The sequence below is a fragment of the Pelobates fuscus genome, chromosome 2 (genome assembly GCF_036172605.1).
Source record: "Pelobates fuscus isolate aPelFus1 chromosome 2, aPelFus1.pri, whole genome shotgun sequence".
Classification (NCBI taxonomy): domain Eukaryota; kingdom Metazoa; phylum Chordata; class Amphibia; order Anura; family Pelobatidae; genus Pelobates; species Pelobates fuscus.
In genome coordinates, this window is record NC_086318.1 from 291,596,117 (window position 1) to 291,616,094 (window position 19,978).

Consider the following 19,978-nt stretch of genomic DNA (forward strand, 5'->3'; position numbering starts at 1 on the left):
TCCTGACCTCAACCCGATTGAGATGTTGTGGCATGACCTCAAGAAAGCAATTCACACCAGACATCCCAAGAATATTGCTGAACTGAAACAGATCTGTAAAGAGGAATGGTCAAGAATTACTCCTGACCGTTGTGCACGTCTGATCTGCAACTACAGGAAACGTTTGGTTGAAGTTATTGCTGCCTAAGGAGGTTCAACCAGTTATTCAATCCAAGGGTTCACATACTTTTTCCACCTGCACTGTGAATGTTTACATGGTGTGTTCAATAAAAACATGGCAACATTTCATTCTTTGTGTGTTATTAGTTTAAGCAGACTGTGATTGTCTATTGTTGTATCTTAGATGATGATCAGATCACATTTTATGACCAATTTGTGCAGAAATCCATATCATTCCAAAGGGTTCACATACTTTTTCTTGCAACTGTATTCTTGCGGTAATGTTGGATAATTACATAATATATTTTGCTCTAGCTCTAATGGTTAATGTATGTCATTGTACTTTCTGTATAAAGATATTAGTTCGTCTACTTGTACTTTTTGTCCAAGTAACATCCATAAAAATTGTTAGGAGACATGGAGTAGCACAAGCAGTCATGATGCCAATTCACCAGTTCATTTTGTCAAAGATGGAGAAGACAAAACATTAACGGCCTCACAAACCATTTATTGAGGTTGTTGATGCTTTGTCAAATAAAGCACTTCTCTCCCATCTGTTATACTCTTTTTCCCAGTAACAAAAACTAAATAACACAGGAGTCTTAAAGGCAGACATTTTTATGTGCAAGACAAATAATCACTCATTGTGCACTGCATGGTATTCATCCAAGAATTTTGTAACACAATTAGTCATGGTTTTTATGAAAATAAGGCATAGCTGAAATGTTTTCAACTGATCTCAAGCTGGCTCTTTATAAAATGTTTATATTTAATCTAATACAGGTTAATACATAGGGCTATACATAGCACACAAGGTCACGCTTTTAGGCTGGAAGTAAGGATATTTTATCTGAGGCAAAGAAAAGTTTTTTTTTACAGTAAGAGCAATGGGGATATGGAATTCTCTGTCTGAAGAGGTGGGTTTATCAGAGTCCATACAGATGTTTAAACTGCAATTGGATAAATACTTGCAAAAACATAACATACAGGGATATCATTTCTAATTAGTGGGGTAATAGCTGCTTGATCCAAGGAGACATCTGACTGCTTTTTTGGGGTCAAGAAGGATTTTTTTCCTAGTTTGTTGCAAAATTGGAAGCGCTTCAGACTAGGTTTTTTTTCCTTCTTTTGGATCAACAGCAAAAACATATGTGAGGAAGGCTAAATTTGATGGACGCAAGTCTCTTTTCAGCTATGTAACTATCTAACTATGTAACTTTTAGTTTAATGCCAATGTGGTTTTATATGTACTACTGTATATGCAAAAATATTAAAACTATCTCACATTGTAAAGGTTATATTGTTGCCCCCAAAGAGAATTGTACACGTTAGACTAGTAAAGTCAAATTAAAACAAGTCTCTATATCTGCTATTTTTCCAGCTTAGTTATTTACATTTCCATATAATTTACAGTGACGCTGTCACTCCCTCCACGCTGAAAAAGGAGTATTTCAGAAAAATAGAATCTTTATGAAGTACTCATATTGAGTGTGTTGGAATTTGACTGAAAGAAGTCTATCTATATTTCCTCCATTTGACACACCTGGACACTGGGCAGAGCTACCACTGTCTAGAAGTTACAAACCTTTCAGCTTTCACCATTGATGGCTGCAGGGATTTGGCTCTCAGTGGCGTCGCTAGGGGGGGGGGGGCAGGAGGGGGCCATGGCCCCCCCCTACATCATGCTGTGCCCCCCCTTAGGCCCCCCCAAATGCCAGCAACCTGCTTGCTATGTGTTTAGATTCCTTTCCCTCGGGCTGTGACAGTCTGTGACAGCCCGAGGGAATGCAGGAGAGAGGAGCTCAGCTGGAGGCTGGGGGCTGTCTGTGGCCGGAGAGAGCACTGACAGGCTCCCCGGCACAGGCCCCGCCCCCAAACGAAGCCCCGCCTGCCGCACATAAGCCCCGCCCCCACCGTTAAGCAGCAGCCCTTGCTGCTGCTGCTGCAAAGGCCAGAAGATGACTGACCCCCAGCAACAGGTAGACTTGATGTGTGTGTGTATGTATGAACTCAACAGTCTGTGTGTGTGTGTGTGTGTGTGTGTTTGTGTGTGTGTGTGTATGGACTCAGCCATCTGTGTGTGTGTGTCTGGACTCAACAGTCTGTGTGTGTGTGTGTGTGTGTGTTTGTGTCTGGACTCAGCAGTTTCTGTGTGTGTGTGTGTGTATGGACTCAGCAGTCTGTGTGTATGTGTGTGTGTGTGTATGGACTCAGCAGTCTGTGTGTGTATGCGTGTGTCTGGACTCAGCAGTCTGTGTGTGTATGTGTGTGTGGACTCAGCAGTCTGGGTGTGTGTATGGACTCAGCAGTCTGTGTGTGTGTATGGACTCAGCAGTCTGTGTATGTGTCTGTGTGTGTGTGTGTGTGTGTGTGTGTGTGTGTGTGGACTCAGCAGTCTGTGCATGTGTATGGACTCAGCAGTCTGTGGGTGTATGGACTCAGCAGTCTGTGCATGTGTATGGACTCAGCAGTCTGTGGGTGTATGGACTCAGCAGTCTGTGTATGTGTGTGTGTGTGTGTGTATGGACTCAGCAGTGTGTATGTGGACTCAGCAGTCTATGTGTGTGTATGGACTCAGCAGTCTGTGTGTGTGTATGGAATCAGCAGTATGTGTGTGTGTGTGTATATGGACTCAGCAGTCTCTGTGTGTGTATGGACTCAGCAGTCTGTGTGTGTGTATGGATTCAGCAGTCTGCGTGTGTGTATGGACTCAGCAGTCTGTGTGTATGTATTCAGCTGTCTGTGTGTGTGTATGGACTCGGCAGTCTGTGTGTATGGATTCAGCAGTCTGTGTGTGTGTATGGACTCAGCAGTCTGTATGTCTGTGTGTGTGTGTATGGATTCAGCAGTATGCCTGTGTGTATGGACTCAGCAGTCTGTGTGTGTGTGTGTGTGTGTGTGTGTATGGACTCAGCAGTCTGTGTGTGTGTGTGTGTGTGTGTGTGTCTGTGTGTGTATGGACTCAGCAGTCTGTGTGTGTATATGGACTCAGCAGTCTGTGTGTGTATATGGACTCAGCAGTCTGTGTGTGTCTGTGTGTGTGTACGGACTCAGCAGTCTGTATGTCTGTGTGTGTGTGTGTATGGATTCAGCAGTCTGTGTGTACGTGTATAAATCAGCCTGTGTGCATTCAGCAACACCTGTGTGCATTCAGTAGTCTGTGTGCATTCAGAAATCTGTATGTGGGGGCGGAGCCTAACACCGCACCGGAGCAGACGCCATTACTCAGAGCTCCGATAAAAATCGTCTAAAATCCGCCGACATCGGGTCCACACAACGAAACCGGTGATATCAAAAGGCAACGCAGCACACAGACCACCCCTCCATTAAGGCTGATGCCGTTCTTTTCGACGCCCGGCACGAAAACTCGCAAACGAAGCGGTAAGGCCTACCGCGCGGGCGGACAACACGGAGAGCGAGAGGAGAGGGACTGGCCGTGGCACATTTCTGCCTTTGGAGACCTGCAGCCATACCAGCTTAGGGCAGGTGAGATGGGACGAAAAACCCCAAAACCGACCCCGGCCGCCACAAAACCGCGGCTGGACATAAGCCAAATGCTGCAAACACCCAGGGTATCGCAGATACCCACCCCCCGTGGGGCCTCACCTGTGCCCTCGGAAGAAGAACTCACATATGACAGCCCCTCACCAGACCCCCATGGTCCAGAACCCCCACTGGCACCAAAGGACTGTACCCCTGCCACGAAAGGGGACATCCAAATCATGCTGGCAGGCCTCCAACACAACCTTAAACTAATGTGGGAAGCGGATCTGGCAGCGCTCACCACAAAAGTCCAGGCAGTGACCGCACGCACCCAGGCCACGGAAGGGGACATAACAGACTTGAAACAAAGCATCCACACAATGGGCGACAAGATCCAACAAATACAAACCGACCAGGAAAATCTCTCTAACCACGTCCACCTACTGGACGACAGGAGCCGGAGAAAAAATATAAAGATCAGAGGGGTACTAGAATCTGTGCCACTGGAGGAACTGCCCCACTACATTAGACGCCTAGTAACAGAAATACTGCCAACAAAGCAGGCTAAATCTTTTCAATTTGATGGGGTGTACAGAATCTCCAAGTCGCCGCAGGCACCCAACACAGCACCACGAGACATTATACTCAGATGTCAAACAATGTCAGATAAACTAGGGCTATTGGCTGCACTTCGGGGGAAGACCCCATTGGAGTTTGAATCATGTCGTCTTTCATTTTTCCAAAACCTAAGTAGAGCCACGCTCCTCTGGCGCAGGGACATGCAAACGGTTACCAAACCGCTACATACAGCTGGAATTACCTACAAATGGGCAACCCCCAGAACTTTGTGGGTGACTGCAAATGGAGAACAACACAAAGCAACGAACCCCCAGGATGGCCAAAGTATACTGGACTTTTTGGGACTCTCAAGCCAGGGTAACGCGACGGCTACACAACCTCACCCTCAACCGATGAAAGCTGACAAAGCTCCAATCTTCCGGCCCAGAGAGGCGAAAACTCCAAGGACATGAACTGAGACCCTTCACCGGCTCCCTTTGCTCGACCTAGGGGTCCGGTACCAACCGTACAGACCTGTTTTACCTAATGCCTATGTTTAATGAGTATATTTTCAGTTTATATTTAGGTTGGTTATGATATAGAAAACACAAACACACTGGTCCCCTGGGGCGGAGATGAGACCCTCACGGGAGCGCCCTTGACTGCTCTGTTAACGACCCCCCCCCCCTCACCCCTGGGATATGGGGACATGCACACAGAGAGCCACCAACACTTAAGTCACACCAGTCTGCAACTAGCGCCATGGCACTACATCGCTGCACACACCAACTTAGGCTCTACACTACTACCTAGGATTGAAATAGATGTGCCTGTTCAAAGGCGACGGATAGCGCTAACACTTAGCCACAATATGTCATGAGGGTGCGTATCACTCTCAAGGTCATCACTCGTTATGACATCTCAGAATGTATTGTTATGTTCTCTGTTATGATATTCTTTTTGGTTCCATAACATGTCACACAAATGGAGAAGTTCTCTCACTCTAACTAGCCTTGCTTCCAAGCAGCACACATACCTACTCTATTCCACCACGAACCCAATAACACTAGACTAACCCACTGTGACGCGGCCTCTCATGTAAACGCGCACAGACTCCCGACACACTACATGGAAACGTACCAGGCTTAGCGTCGAATCAAATGTTATGCTGTATTTTGAACCACAATATAACAAAATGTGCCACTCTTATTCATGCTACACTGCTGTTTTACTCTGATGTACTTGAATGTGTCTGTTCAAGCTGTGTTGGCAATGCAGACTTCACCGTATTTACTTGCATGACAAAAATAAAAATTTATAAAAAAAAAAGAAATCTGTGTGTGTGTGTGTGTGTGTATGTATTCAGTGTACTGTGTTTATACAAGTGAGTTTGTCTGTAGTAAGCTTGTGTGTGAGTCAGAGAGTTTTGTCTGTCAGTAAGCCTATTGGCGCATGTCAGTGAGCTTGTGTGCTTACTGTACAATATATACATATTGACTTGTAGAAATGGCATACATTTTTTCCAGGGCTGCTTTGGATTCTCAGTTTGGCTCTGCCCAGGGCCGGATTAACATAGGGGCTGATGGAGCTGCAGCTCCAGGCCCAGGCCCAGGCCCATGGAATAGGCCCATTGTAAAAAAAATGTAAAAAAAAATTACCAGCACAGCTGGTATTGGAGACTGCCTGGCCATGACGGTACTGCAGTAATACCAGCAATACAAATGCAAATATTTTTCTCCGTATAAACCGAGATTACTCTGCAATACTAACACCAGCCAGTAGGGGTCACGGTGTGTGGAGAGAGGCAGGGATAGGAAGTTACAGCATCTCCCTGCCTCTCTCTACTCATTGGTTCACAGGGGAGTAGCTACACAGCACAGAGAGTCCAGACAGAAGCTCCCAGCCTGCAGAGACAGACTACAGCTCAGGTATGAGAACGATGGGGAGAAAGGCAGCAGGGAGACATGGGGACACATGTCTCTCAGTGTCCCTAGTGTCTCAGTGTCCCCATGTCTCCCAGTTTCCCTATGTCTCCCAGCCAGTGTCCCTAGTGTCTCAGTGTCCCCATGTCTCCCAGTGTCTGTGTCCCCATGTCTCTGTGTCCTTAGTGTCCCCATGCCTCCCAGTGTCCCCATGTCTATGTCCACAAGTGCCCCATGTCTCCCAGTGTCCCCAAGTGTCTGTGTCCCCAAGCCTCCCAGCCAGTGTCCCTAGTGTCTGTGTCCCCATGTCTCCCAGTGTCTGTGTCCCCATGTCTGTGTCCCTAGTGTCTGTCTCCTCATTTCCCCCAGTGTCCCCAAATGTGTGTCCCCATGTCTGTATTCACAAGTGCCCCATGTCTCCCAGGGCCCCCATGTCTCTCAGTGTCCCCGGGTCTCTCAGTGTCCCCTAGTATCCTACTGACACGGGACACACTGAGACATGGGGACACTGGGAGAAATGGGGACACAGACATTGGGAGACTAGGGGACTGGGCGACATGGGGACACTGATGCCAGGCTGGCCTTCCAATTCTTTAGACAGACATGCCCCCTTTTTGGCAGTTCTGGTCACGTGATTTGCGTCAGTGGTGCACCCTTTTACCCCGCCCATGGACACTGCTGTTATGGGGTATGGATTTACTTGAAAGATGAAAACATTAATTAGATAAAGAGATTAGCATAGAGTATGTGTTTTCTTATAGCTGCATCCTTTGAGTTTTCCTCCAACACCAACTCCATCAGATACAGGACTCTTAAGAGGTATGACTGTATTAGTGTTTTTGGTTGATAAGTTTCTGTAATTAGGCCCCATCATAATTGTCAGCACCAGGCCCACTGGGCTCTTAATCTGGCCCTGATATTATACACAAACAGACCTGTATTATACAGAGAGCAGCACTATACAGGGAGAACTGACTGTCCTGGGATATTATACACACAGCCATGTATTATACAGAGAGCAGCACTATACAGGGAGCACTGACTGTCCCAATTTATTATACACACAACCCTGTATTATACAGAAAGCAGCACTATACAGGGAGCACTGACTGTCCCAGTTTATTATACACACAACCCTGTATTATACAGAGAGCACTGACTGTCCAGGGATATTATACACAGACAGTAATTGATAGCTGTGCTGCAAAATGTCCTTGGAAATGTTTTTCAAATGTTGGCAACTATGGCACTGTATCAAAGGAAATGTGTTTGTTTTATTTAATAATCCCTCGTGGAAAATAATGAATCCTCCACCAGGGATTATAAAAAAAAAAAAAACAACAACACATTTTGTCGGGGGCGGGGCTTAACATGCGGCAGGGGCGGGGTCAAGCTGCGGCGAGGGCGGGGTTGAATGTGCCCCCCTACTTTTGTCCCTGACCCACCCTGTGCCCCCCCTAAAAATGAATCCTAGAGATGCCACTGTTGACTCTGCCTATAGAGGATCTTACAGGATCCTCCATAGACCTCAATGCGGAAGAAGACCAACCAGAGTAAGATGGCCACACCCACATGGGACAGGTTCAGGTAAATAGAACTCACCTTCCCCAGCCCTCCCCACCCCCCCTTCCCCAGCTAACAGACAGCGGCCATGTCACGAATGCGGTCTTTGTGAATTCTGAAAAGTCCATAGACAGTGCCGCGTTAAGTAATATATATTTAGGCATCTAGCAATTACAGACAATCAAAGGAGCATAAATTAAAAAATAAAACACATGATGGAGTATTCACTAAGGACTGAATTTGGTCTGGATCAGAAAATGTAATTTAAAATAACTAAGTTTGCATTTCTAATGTTATTTAAACTGATTTAGCGCATCTCATTCAGCACTGTCCAGTGCTTACTTTAAAATCAAACTCCAACATTCAATTCCTAAAATATAAAATACATATTTAAAACTATTTATAAAACACTGAATTTCAAATTTGTCTGTTGAATTTACATGCAGGGGTAGACTGAGAACCCTCAGGGCCCCCAGGCAAAATAAATCAAGGGCCCCCTTACAGGCCCCACCCATACTCCGCAGCAAGCGCCACCCTTGTCCCGCCTCCATGCACCGCCTCCAGCCACACGCTACACAATCTTTAGACACAAGGAACAAAAGTGCAATAATCCCTTCGAGGCCCAATTGAGGGCTAATGGGCCATGGAGGGGGGGGGGGTCTTTCTAGCAGAGGCTGTCTCAGTGTCCTTTAGAGAGTGTGTTAGAAAGAATCCCCTCCAGGCCCCATTAGAGACTACAATGGAGTCTAATAGGCTTGGAAGGGGGTCTTTCTAACAGAGGGCATCTCAGCGTTCCTACTGGAAACAGTTGCCTCCACGCCCCAGTAGAGACTACAATTGAGGGCTAATGGGCCATGGAGGGGGGATCATTCTAGCAGAGGTTATCTCAGTGTCCTTTAGAGAGTGTGTTAGAAAGAATTTCCTCCAGGTCCCATTAGAGACTACAAGGGAGTCTAATGGGTCCTGGAGGGGGGTCTCCCCAACACTCTGGTTCCAATTCACAATATAGCAACACAACATAGCTCGCTGATACCTAGGCCAAGTTGGCTGCTCTTACCTTAATTACTGTTGCTGGCTGGCAGTCTGTGGGCTTGCTGGAAGGCTGTGGGCTTACTGGCTGCGGCTGGCAGGCTGTGGGCTCGCTGGCAGGCTGTGGGCTTGCTGGCTACTGTCGGCAGGCTGTGGGCTTGCTGCCTGCGGCAGGCAGGCTGTGGGCTTGCTGGCTGTGGCTGGCAGGCTGTGGGCTTGCTGGCTGGCAGGCTGTGGCTTGCTGGCTGGCAGGCTGTGGCTTGCTGGTTGCGGCTGGCAGGCTGTGGGCTTGCTGGCTGTAAGCCTGTGGCTTGCTGTGGGCTGGCTACTGGCCTGTGGGCTGACTGGCCGGCCTGTGGGCTGACTGGCCGGCCTGTGGGCTGACTGGCCGGCCTGTGGGCTGGCTGGCTTGCTGGCTACTGGGGCACTTGTAGATTATTTAAATAAATAATCCATGCACAATAACCACTACGGCTCTGTGTAGTGGTTATGGTGCCAGGAGGGCCGGGCCCCCCTCCCAGAGTAAGTAGTCAAACCGTTTAAGAACAGTTTGACAACTTTCCTGGGGTCTGCTGGGATATGAGGCTGTAGTAGGGTATAGGAGCAGTGGTGCAATGTGTGAGGGGTGCAGTGTGTGTGAAAGATTCAGTGTGTGTGAGGGGGTGTAGTGTGTGAATGTGTAGGGTGTGTGGGGCAATGTGTGTATGAGGGGGCTGTGTATGTGTGTGGCAATGTTTGTATGGGGGGCTGTGTGTGTATGGGTGGGCAGTGTATGGGTGGACAGTGTATGTGTGTGTGTGTGAGGCAATGTGTGTAAATGTGTATGGTGTGTGTGGGGCAGTGTGTGTGTATGGGGGGCAGTGTGTGAATGTGTATGGTGTGTGGGGGCAGTGTGTGAATGTGTATGGTGTGTGTGTGTGTGGGGGCAGTGTGTTTATCGGGCTAGAGTTCACTCTCACCACTGCGACCACCAGGAATCCCTGGTGGTCACAGTGTTGAGAGTGAACTCTAACCCGTAGCTCCAGGGCTAGAGTTTACTCTTGCAAGAGCCGTAACGTTGCCATGGTAACAGCAAGAAGGACCCAGAGGAGCTGCAGGCAGAGCTCCCGGGTCCTCTCTCCCCCCCCTTACTCCTCCCTCCCCATCTTCTTAGCCCCCCTCCCCCTCTTCTTACCCCCCTCTTCTTACTCCCCCCCTCTTCTTACCCCCTTCTTACTCCCACCCTCTTCTTACTCCCCCCTCCCTCTCTTCTTACCCCCCTCTTCTTACTCCCCCTCCCTCTCGTCTTAACCCCTCCCCCTCTTCTAACTCCCCTTCCACTTTTTACTCCCCCCTCTTCTTTCTCCCCCTTCCTCTTTTTACTCCCCCCTCCCCTTCTTACTCCCCCCTCTTCTTACCCCTTCTTACTTCCCCTCCCCCTCCTTACTCTCCCCTCCCCCTCTTCTTACCCCCTTCTTACTCCCCCCTCCCTCTCTTCTTACACCCCCTCCCCCTCTTCTTACCCCCTCTTCTTACTCCCCCCTCCCCCCTTCTTCTTACCCCCTCCCCTGTAGCGTGGCCGAGCTGCTGTCCGGTCCGCGGTGCCCGGCCGGAGTGATAGAAAGGTGCACACTCAGTGTGCACTTCCTGTCAGTCCGATCGGGTACAGGAAACAGAAACTCCGCGCGGAACAGGAGTTTCTGTTTCCTGTACCCGGACGGACTGACAGGAAGTGCACACTGAGTGTGCACCTTCCTATCACTCCGGCCGGGCACCGCAGACCGGAGAGCAACTCGGCCACGCTACAGGGGAGGGGTAAGAAGAAGCTGCAGCCGCCTGAGGCTCTTAACAGAGCGCTCAGGCAGCTGCAGCATTTAAAGGGCCGGCACTGAACGCGGCCAGCCCCCTCAGAGTGTGCCACCCGGCCCCCTGATGGCGGGCCCCCCTCCCGGCCGGGCCCTCTGACCATGTCCGAAGTGTCCAACCGGTCAGTCCGCCCCTGTTTACATGTATGTCTCATCCACCCATTTTACACCTCTGAGGAATATATTCACACTTTATAAACAATTATAACCCAATTGAAAACTGTAGTGATGTTAACAATGGAGTCTGCTGCAGATTGTGTTCCTGCCATGATACAATAGCCAATCAGCCGCAGGTTCTGTTCCTGCCATGATACAACAGCCAATCAGCCGCAGGTTCTGTTCCTGCCATGATACAATAGCCAATCAGCCGCAGGTTCTGTTCCTGCCATGATACAACAGCCAATCAGCCGCAGGTTCTGTTCCTGCCATGATACAACAGCTAATCAGCCGCAAGTTCTGTTCCTGCCATGATACAACACCCAATCTGCCGCAGGTTCTGTTCCTGCCATTATACATAAACAAGCTGGTTGAATTTTTTTTTACCTTTTTTTACCTTTGTCTTAGGCTGGGACACAGCAGTTCGGAAGTAATCTTAAATTACTTCCTGATTAATCCCTGGAATATTTGTCTTAAATGATTCTGATTCAGGGAGCTATTTTACACCAATATAAAAAATAATAATCTATTAACCACAAATTTTCAAAGCCAAATTTTCAGCTGCAAATCTCTACAGAGCGAATAGTATTGTTATTGTTTTGTTTCATATTTTTACTCTCTATTCTATAAAAATATTTGTATTTATATACTTACTCATGTGTCAGGGATGGCACCTCAGTCTTTCCATCTTTAGTGGTAATTACATCACATTTTACACCCAACACGCCAGATCCATCTTGGGCCAGGAGATCAAAAACTTCATTGTTATATACTTCAGTAATGGAAACTTTTACAAAATGACTTTTTTGCTGTTTTTCCTGTATAAGCCTTTAAATAACAGCACAATATATGTTTATAGATCTGAACATATTTTGTAATTATCAATCAATAATTTGAATAAAAAAACATATCTTGTCATATCTAGAAACGTACTTTATCATTTGATGAAGAGAGTTCAAGTATAATTGTTATGATAAAAATATGGGTTAAAGTATGGTTAGGAAAGGGCGACAATGGTGTTAGAGTTCTAATAAGCTACCTTCATGGACAGTCGAAAGGCAATAGCCCTCAGCAATGTTCATACATGCCTGGTTGGCTTTCTTTCCTGAGCTCTAATAAAATGGTTTTGTACACAATTCAAAGAAAAACATAGAATTGTGGTTTTATCCTCTGCTTTTTGTGTAATTTGTTTAAAGGAACACTCCAAGCACCATAACCACTACAACACTTCCAATGCAGGAATGTATATTAGCTCTTCTGAACTAAGACATGCAATACAAGGCTTCTATCAGAGAGTGTTTAGATGATGCTCTCAGCCAATAAGCTAAGCCCTGCATTGAATGACTTACCTCAATAGAGTGAATGGGAATTCCTATGTTAGTAATGGAGGTGTGGAGCAGCACTCAGCGGACCCCAGGTAAGATGTACAACTGTTATAAAATGGTTGATGCCATACAATGGGGGGTGCCAAGGCACTCCTGGCACCATAACCACTATGAGCTGTATTGATTATGGTGCTTGAAGTGTCACTTTAATCAAATTCTCTGTCATTATGAATTAAAATTGGAGCACATTTTCATTCAAAATGATGTAGATATGTAGACAATTGTAAAGAGTTAAAAACTAAATGTAACTGAACTTGCCAACAGCAATCTGATTCCCTGCACGTTATGTTAAGGGTAGTATGGCCAATGCCAAACGCCTATAAATTAGAATGCTTCCTAATTCTGACATATATCCTGGCCATGAATTGGTTGATTTACTCATAGTTATTGTTCTCTAGTGTCCTTACTTGGGCTTGTATCTGACTTTTCTAGTTTTGATCGACATTTACAGAAGCCAACACTGAAAATATTTTATTTAAAGTTATATTTTTGGGAACAATAACTTAGATCTAATCGTTTTGTCATTATCCAGTTTATGTTTTTTATAGAACTAAAAATATAATTTATATCAAAACACTGGTATCGCAAGTATTGGTTTGTAGCACTGGTATTTACAACGCTACAACAATGCTTAACAATTATGATTTAAATTAATAAGTATTTTTTCTTCAGTGACTGTTAACAGCACTATTACAACATGGAACATCAGTCCATCATGACCACATTTTCTTTGGTAATACTATTTAACCTGTTCATGAAATTAGGACGTTCCATGCTGGGTGTGCTTTACTCTCAATAGGATGGCATGGAAAATTCTAACATTTTGGTGTGATCTCAAAGTGAGTGCACCATACAGAACTTTAAATGCATTGAGAACAATGTAACTGAGCAGAAAAATACATGGGGGGAGGAGGGTCTCCCAGCATGTCCCCATGCTGATTGTGATCGATATGCCTGATTTTTAGCATTACAGGGTTATGCTTGCAATGCTGAAAGCACCCAGTAGATAGCAATATACCAATCTGTTCTGTCTTAACTAGGAAACACATTTGCTGATATCAGTACTGATATTACAAGCGGGTTTCCTTAGGGTTATGGTGGGGTTAGTTCTATGGTTACATTTTGTGTATGATTAATCAGTATAGGTAGATGACAGGTAAGGTCAGGACATACTTTATATGTATATATATATATATATATATATATATATATATACATATATATATATATATATTTTTTTTTTTTAACAACAGCTGACATTACAGTGTCAAAACAGAATAAACACATGAGCAAGATACAAATTTACTTCTGTAATTAATAACATGAGAATTACATTGTATATTTTAATTACAATGTAAAATAATATAATAAAAAAAATAAACTACATTTACTACTTCACAGATACATTAAATTATCTAATTTTAGAAAAGGAAAATGTTTATGTGACATGTTGGTGACAGTTTAATTTAAATGCTATAGTCTTAATTATTTTTTTTTACTTAGTTTAAAATACACACATACACAGAACACATAATGTATTACCTGAAGAGCTCTTCGGCTGCTCTTGGAATTATACCAAGTGCTTGGTTGCTGGAATTGAGAATAGAAGTTTCATTTTCCCAATGGGGACCCATCATTGTGTACGTCTTCCCACTTCCAGTTTGTCCATAAGCCATGATGCAAACATTGTACCTTGATGTTAGATTGGTAACAGTAACTTACTCCATGCTTGTTTAGTTGACAACCCAATGATACAATTTATAATCTAATTACATTTACACGTTAAGGAGAAATGTGCACAATTATAAAACTCCTAGTAGTAAAACTATGTTTAAAAAATAAATTTCTGATTTTAAAACAATATATTGGAAAAATATCTGATAGATGCATTACAATTGCAGACATTACAGGAATACTCCGAGTAGCATAACCACTACAAGGTGTTCTAGTGATTATGGTGCCCAGAGTACCCAGTGCTCTCAGACTGGGTTTAGCTCAGGAGTTATAACTGAAGCTCTGGCTTAAGAGTTTCTGGCTCTCTAGCAAATTATGTGGAGGCAAGGAGTGGCATCCAGAGTACCCCAGGTAAGAAGTCAAATTATTTTAAAATGGTTTGATGGTTTACAGTGGTGGTGTGCACGATAACCATTACAGTGCGTTATACTAGTTACAGTGTTTGGAGTGTTCCCTTAAAGTAATTTTGCATATATATATATATAGTCAATACAATGTTATACCTAGATCTGCACACCCGTCAAGACATAAGACTTGCTTTTCCCACAGAAATCACAAACTTGCAGTGATGTTACAACTGCAACAGATTTTGGGTGGGTATATGCAAATTAGTTCAACAAAGAAACACATTTTGCCTCATTATTCCATTTTAAACATAGATTCCTTGGAGCTTGTGTTTGCTGTATACAACAGCTTTAATATATATCATGTTCTATTTTCTAGATAAATTCAAGAAAACACATTTCAAATAAAATTTAATAAAAAATTAAATAACCAATCAAATATATAGAGTTCTATTCACTAAGCACTAATGGCAGATGTTGTATGGCATCCAGTTATCCAGATATGACTGTTTCAACAAAGCTGATTTGAAAACCATTTATCTATTAACAAGAAGTTCATTTATTTAAGCTGTATTTGCCCTACATGATTAGCGGTTGAGTTAGCTTTTAAAGGGACACTATAGTCACCTGAACAACTTTAGCTTAATGAAGCAGTTTTGGTGTATAGAACAAGCCCCTGCAGTCTCACTGCTCAATTCTCTGCCATTTAGGAGTTAAATCCCTTTGTTTATGAACCCTAGTCACACCTCCCTGCATGTGACTTGCACAGCCTTCCATAAACACTTCCTGTAAAGAGAGCCCTATTTAGGCTTTCTTTATTGCAAGTTTTGTTTAATTAAGATTTTCTTATGCCCTGCTATGTTAATAGCTTGCTAGACCCTGCAAGAGCCTCCTGTATGTGATTAAAGTTCAATTTAGAGATTGATATACAATTATTTAAGGTAAATTACATCTGTTTGAAAGTGAAACCAGTTTTTTTTCATGCAGACTCTGTCAATCATAGCCAGGGGAGGTGTGGCTAGGGCTGCATAAACAGAAACAAAGTGGTTTAACTCCTAAATGACAGTGAATTGAGCAGTGAAATTGCAGGGAAATGCTCTATACACTAAAACTGCTTTATTTAGCTAAAGTCATTTAGGTGACTAAAGTGTTCCTTTAAGTTATATGAAATTTAATTCAGGTCAACTCAGTTTCACTTTATTCAAAATAGACATAAGTAACTCACAGGCCTCCTAACAGTCCCAATTTCGGTTGTGCAGGACCCCAAAATAGAGAACTGATTATGTTCTCTGATGTCCTGCTTCTAGCAGCAAATCACAAGCATATCATTAGATGCACTTGTGCTCTGAACGGGCACTAAGACCATGTAGAGAGTGCATCAGTGATGGCCCTATTCCAGGCAGGTCTGCCATTATGGGTGTTGCCAGTCATGTGAGTCACATAACGGTGATGCTCCCTCAGGACACACCCAACCCAATGTTGGGAGGTAGGTAATCACAGAGAAAGTTTATCATCTGCATTGAAATAAACTCAGCATTATAAATTGGCTGAATTTTTCAAAGAGCTTAAGCAATAAATCCTGTTTGTTTTTTTTAATTCAAGATGAGGATACTGTACCTCCGATGATTACAAGGGGCCCAATACAGGAACCTTCCATCAGTCTGTATGATTAGGATGTGTGATATGCAAATCTTTATCAAATTATCCCCATGTTTTCAACATATGCAAAGGACAATATTTTAAATATTTATCAACAGTTAACAATTATATATATTCTTATTAAATTAGATATAGTGATTAGAACCCACACTCATGGTATAAATAATAAATATATAAAAAAAAACATTCTTAAAATACAAGACAGGCAATAACATTAAGAGAAACCCCAACAAATGGATAAAAGAGAAGGCTTCTTACCCATCCAATACAGAAGTAATAAGGGGACTCACATCTTGGAATACAGAATTCTGAGATTCCGATGGATGAAATACTCTGAAGGAAATGTTTTATTAGTACATCGAGTCAATGTTTAAAGTGAGCATGAGGGCAAATTAATTACATGGAGCTCTGTGTCATCATAATGTTTATTATGTTAGGGGTGTAATTACACATGGATTGTTTTATTTATTTTTACTAAACAAAGCATTTTGGTGAATAAACAATGTATTTAACAAAAGAGACATTGGGAATGTATCCAACTTTTTTAGTTTAAAGCGGCTGGTTGTAGACTCACCACAACCTACTGTTTAGTGAATGTTAGTTAAATAACTCATTTCTGTCATAAATGGCTTAGTTTTTGGCAACACAATTGGAAAAATGTCCTGACTGAAAAACTAAAATTCATATGAGCTTGCAAAATTACCACAAAACAGTTGCTTGACTGACCAAATGGGATATTGGTCACTCACAGAAAAAATAAATAATTTCTAAGTATTACATTTGTTAAAGAGGAACTGTTTTATTTCTTTGTAGATGTCGAAGTACACATGGAGACCTGAGTCATCATGAAGCAATGATGTGTTGAAGTCCAGGAATGAGAAGTTCAATTTTTACTTAGCTTTGATGCTTTTATTACTCCAGTCAACATGGCAATAATGTTTACTAGAGTGACAGGACAAGGGCCTTTTATGCCAGCGGTAGGCACTCCAATTATTGTGTGCTACATCTCACATGATGCTTTGCCAGCATTACGGCTGTAAGTGCTCTATGGGATATGTAGTCCTGCCAATAAGGACCGGACCAGTGGCACATACCTGCGCAGCCCCCAGATGCCGCAGCCCACCGGGAAATTTCCCGGTATCCAGGTGGGCCAGTCCGGCCCTGTTAGCAGCAGATCCTTTAAGTCCTGCAAGTTGGGGCCTCCATGCTTTGGGTTGTTGTTACAGCACATGCCCGAGATGCTCAATCGTAATGAAAATTGGAGAATTTGGAGGCCAAGGCAACATCTTGAACTCTTTACCACAGTTGCTTAAATGTGGGCTTCCTTCTAACAAATAGATCACATTTAGTTTTTTTTTGGTTGTGAGCCTTTAGGTAAGTATATACATCCAATATTTGCATTATATAAAAGAGTGCTGCTAAAGGATGTACTGGTTGTGTCAAGTCTGCCTGAACACCAGAGTCATGTAGACAGAGAAGAAGCCAATACCCACTGTAAAAGTAAGGTTTCCTGGGTGACATGGTTGCAGAGGCGTAACGAGAAATCACTGGGCCCCGGTGTGAAAATTGCCCTGGGACCCTCCCCCAAGGGCCTTATCCCCCCTAGCTTCTCCATGCATCTCTTCCCTACAGCCCCTACATGTGTGTCATTGCCTCCGCCCCAGCCCCCCCATATGTGTCATTCCCTCCATCTCAGTAAGTAGTGTCTGTTTCTGTGTGTGTGTGTGTGTGTGTGTGTGTGTGTGTGTAAAGGATGTGTTCTGTGTTTCTGTGTGTGTAAAGGATTAATTGTGTGCCTGTGTGTGTAAGGGATGCATAATGTGTGTGTGTGCATGTGTAGGGATGCATTGCGTGTTTCTGTGTGTTTGTTTGTGTGTGTCTTTTTTTGTAATATTTCTTTTGTAATGTAATTTAAAAAAAAAATGTATTTGGTATATCTCCCCCTCCCTATGTCCTACCAGTATCCAGGGAGGGAGCAGCATATTTATTGGTGGTCCGGTGGTACTGCAGAGACTCTCTGCCATCACCTCTCCCGGGTGATGGCTCTTTATGTGAGACCCGGCACCACGTGTAATCGAGCTTTGCTGTGGTTACTGCGGAAAGTCTTGGAAAGCTGGGAGTCAGCGCAGAGGTGAAGGCAGAGAGCCTCTTCCCCTTCCTGCTGCGCAAACTCTGAAAAAATCTGGCTGTGTGCTTGTAAGGGGCCTGGGCTCACGGGGCCCTCAGGTGGTCTGGGCCCCTTACAAGTGAAGTGGCTGTACGACTGGCCCACGAACGCAGGTTTGCAGCTGCGGCCGGGCTCCCTGGAGTGACGGGCCCGGTCGCAGCGGCGACCCCTGTGACTCTGGTAGGTACGCCACTGCATGGGTGTATATACATGTTAAATTCTTGACTCTATGTCCATGCATGCACTTGTTCCTATCAAGACATGTGGCATTGATTTCTGCTTCCACTGCATTTCATCACATAAGAAGGTTTCTTTCAGAGAGTGGAAGTTAATATATTCAATGTATCTTCTTGCTTATCTATACCACCAGAAGACTAAGATAGAATTTCTGCATAAACTGTGAAGACACAGCCTCAGTACATGTGAATGATATTATCTATGTGTATGAGCTGGTGTGAAGCACATTGTCAGTATGTGTGTCCACTGTATGCTCTGTGTTACAGTAGAGAAACAGCCTCAGTATATTTGTCCACTATATTCTCTGTGTAGGAGTTGGTGTGCAGACACGGCATCAGGATATGTGCCAGCTATATGCTCTGTATATGAGTTAGTATGAAGACACTTCCACAGTACAATGCGTACAATATAAGCTATGCATGATCTGGAGCGAAGACACAACCTCAGTATATGTGAATGATATAATCTCTTTGTATGAGTTGGTGTGAAGACACAGCCTCAGTATGTGTCCACTATATTCTCTGTGTATGAGCTGGTGTAAAGACAAAACTTAAAGTGTCTCTGTCACATCAAACTTGCCTTTCTCATATTGTTTCCTTTTCTGCACCTTAAGTGCTTCTGTTTTTCTTTTTTTCATTTCTGATCTACTTCTCTTTAAAATATAAGACAAAGCAGGAACTTTTATTTGTTTTTCCTAAACTTGACAATCTTGACAGAGGCTGGAGCTCAAGGCAATCTCCACTTCCTTTGTAAAAATATTGAAGTTTGCCTTAATTGCCACCCTTTGCCAAGATTGCCAAGTGTAGGAAAAATCCTCTTATCCTGCAGGATCGCCTACAGTTGGTGGCGTGAACAGATTTTTTGGTCTCCTGGAATATATATCAGAAGCCTATCTCAGTCACTAAGGACTTGTTATGGTACCCCCCCCCCCAAGAGGATACATCAGTGCTTATGCCACTCGGTGTTGCTAGTGAGTGAAGCATGGTGTAGATCCCGGTTAGTATTGGTTTTCAGGGGGGTCATGGTGTTCTGTGTTTAATTCGATTTCCTGTTTTGGGGATGGGTGCATCGTCATTGCTTATGTGAGGTTTTGTGTTTTCAATTTGTTACTATGTTATGATTTACACATTTTTGGGGCTCTTCTTCTCATATGAGTTTCAGGTGTCGAGCCCTTTTGGATTTCTTTGGTTCTGCTTTATACAGGACTTTTCTTCTTTTAAGTTGGTTCTGAGATCATCGGGTGTTAATCTCATCAAAGAAAGAGATGTTGACCTAGAGGGCATTGCCTTTTATGAGTTCTCTTTGTTTTCTCGTTAAGAGTAAGCAAAATACTAAATACTTCACCTCATAGAATTATTAAAATTTGAATTATTTCACTCTTCAAAGCAACAATATCTGTATTTTGGGATTTAAAAGTTTTTAGATTTTACAAAAAAAAACCACATACTTTGCTCTTTTTAAATAGTGCAAACAGAGGGAACGACAGCCATAGGACACAAAGTTAATTGTAGAAAAAAATATATACATGTTCTAGTCTTTATTTAGACAATTTATTTATGCAGTTTACTACCATTTCAGTGATGTATACCTTTCAAAATTATAAATTTTTTCATTGATTGGATAGCCAGTTCTACAGCTTTTCAGCAAAAGGGTTTCCTATAAATGCAAAATGTATAAATATATATTAGTGAAAACATATTTCACAGCATTTTTAAAGAAATTATTATTTTAACTGTCT

At 43.5% G+C, this 19,978-nt stretch overlaps 1 protein-coding gene across 1 annotated transcript in view; it reads right to left on the reverse strand.

Annotated features, from left to right (window-relative positions):
* KIF25 (kinesin family member 25) overlaps positions 1-19,978 on the reverse strand; it is a 132,009-nt gene that overhangs the window by 25,699 nt on the left and 86,332 nt on the right. Inside the window, exons 10-13 of the mRNA XM_063441780.1 lie at positions 19,829-19,896; positions 16,095-16,169; positions 13,642-13,791; positions 11,369-11,542 (exon numbers count right to left, since the gene is read on the reverse strand). Coding sequence (XP_063297850.1) covers positions 11,369-11,542; positions 13,642-13,791; positions 16,095-16,169; positions 19,829-19,896 — 467 coding nt within the window. The remainder of the gene's footprint in view (positions 1-11,368; positions 11,543-13,641; positions 13,792-16,094; positions 16,170-19,828; positions 19,897-19,978) is intronic.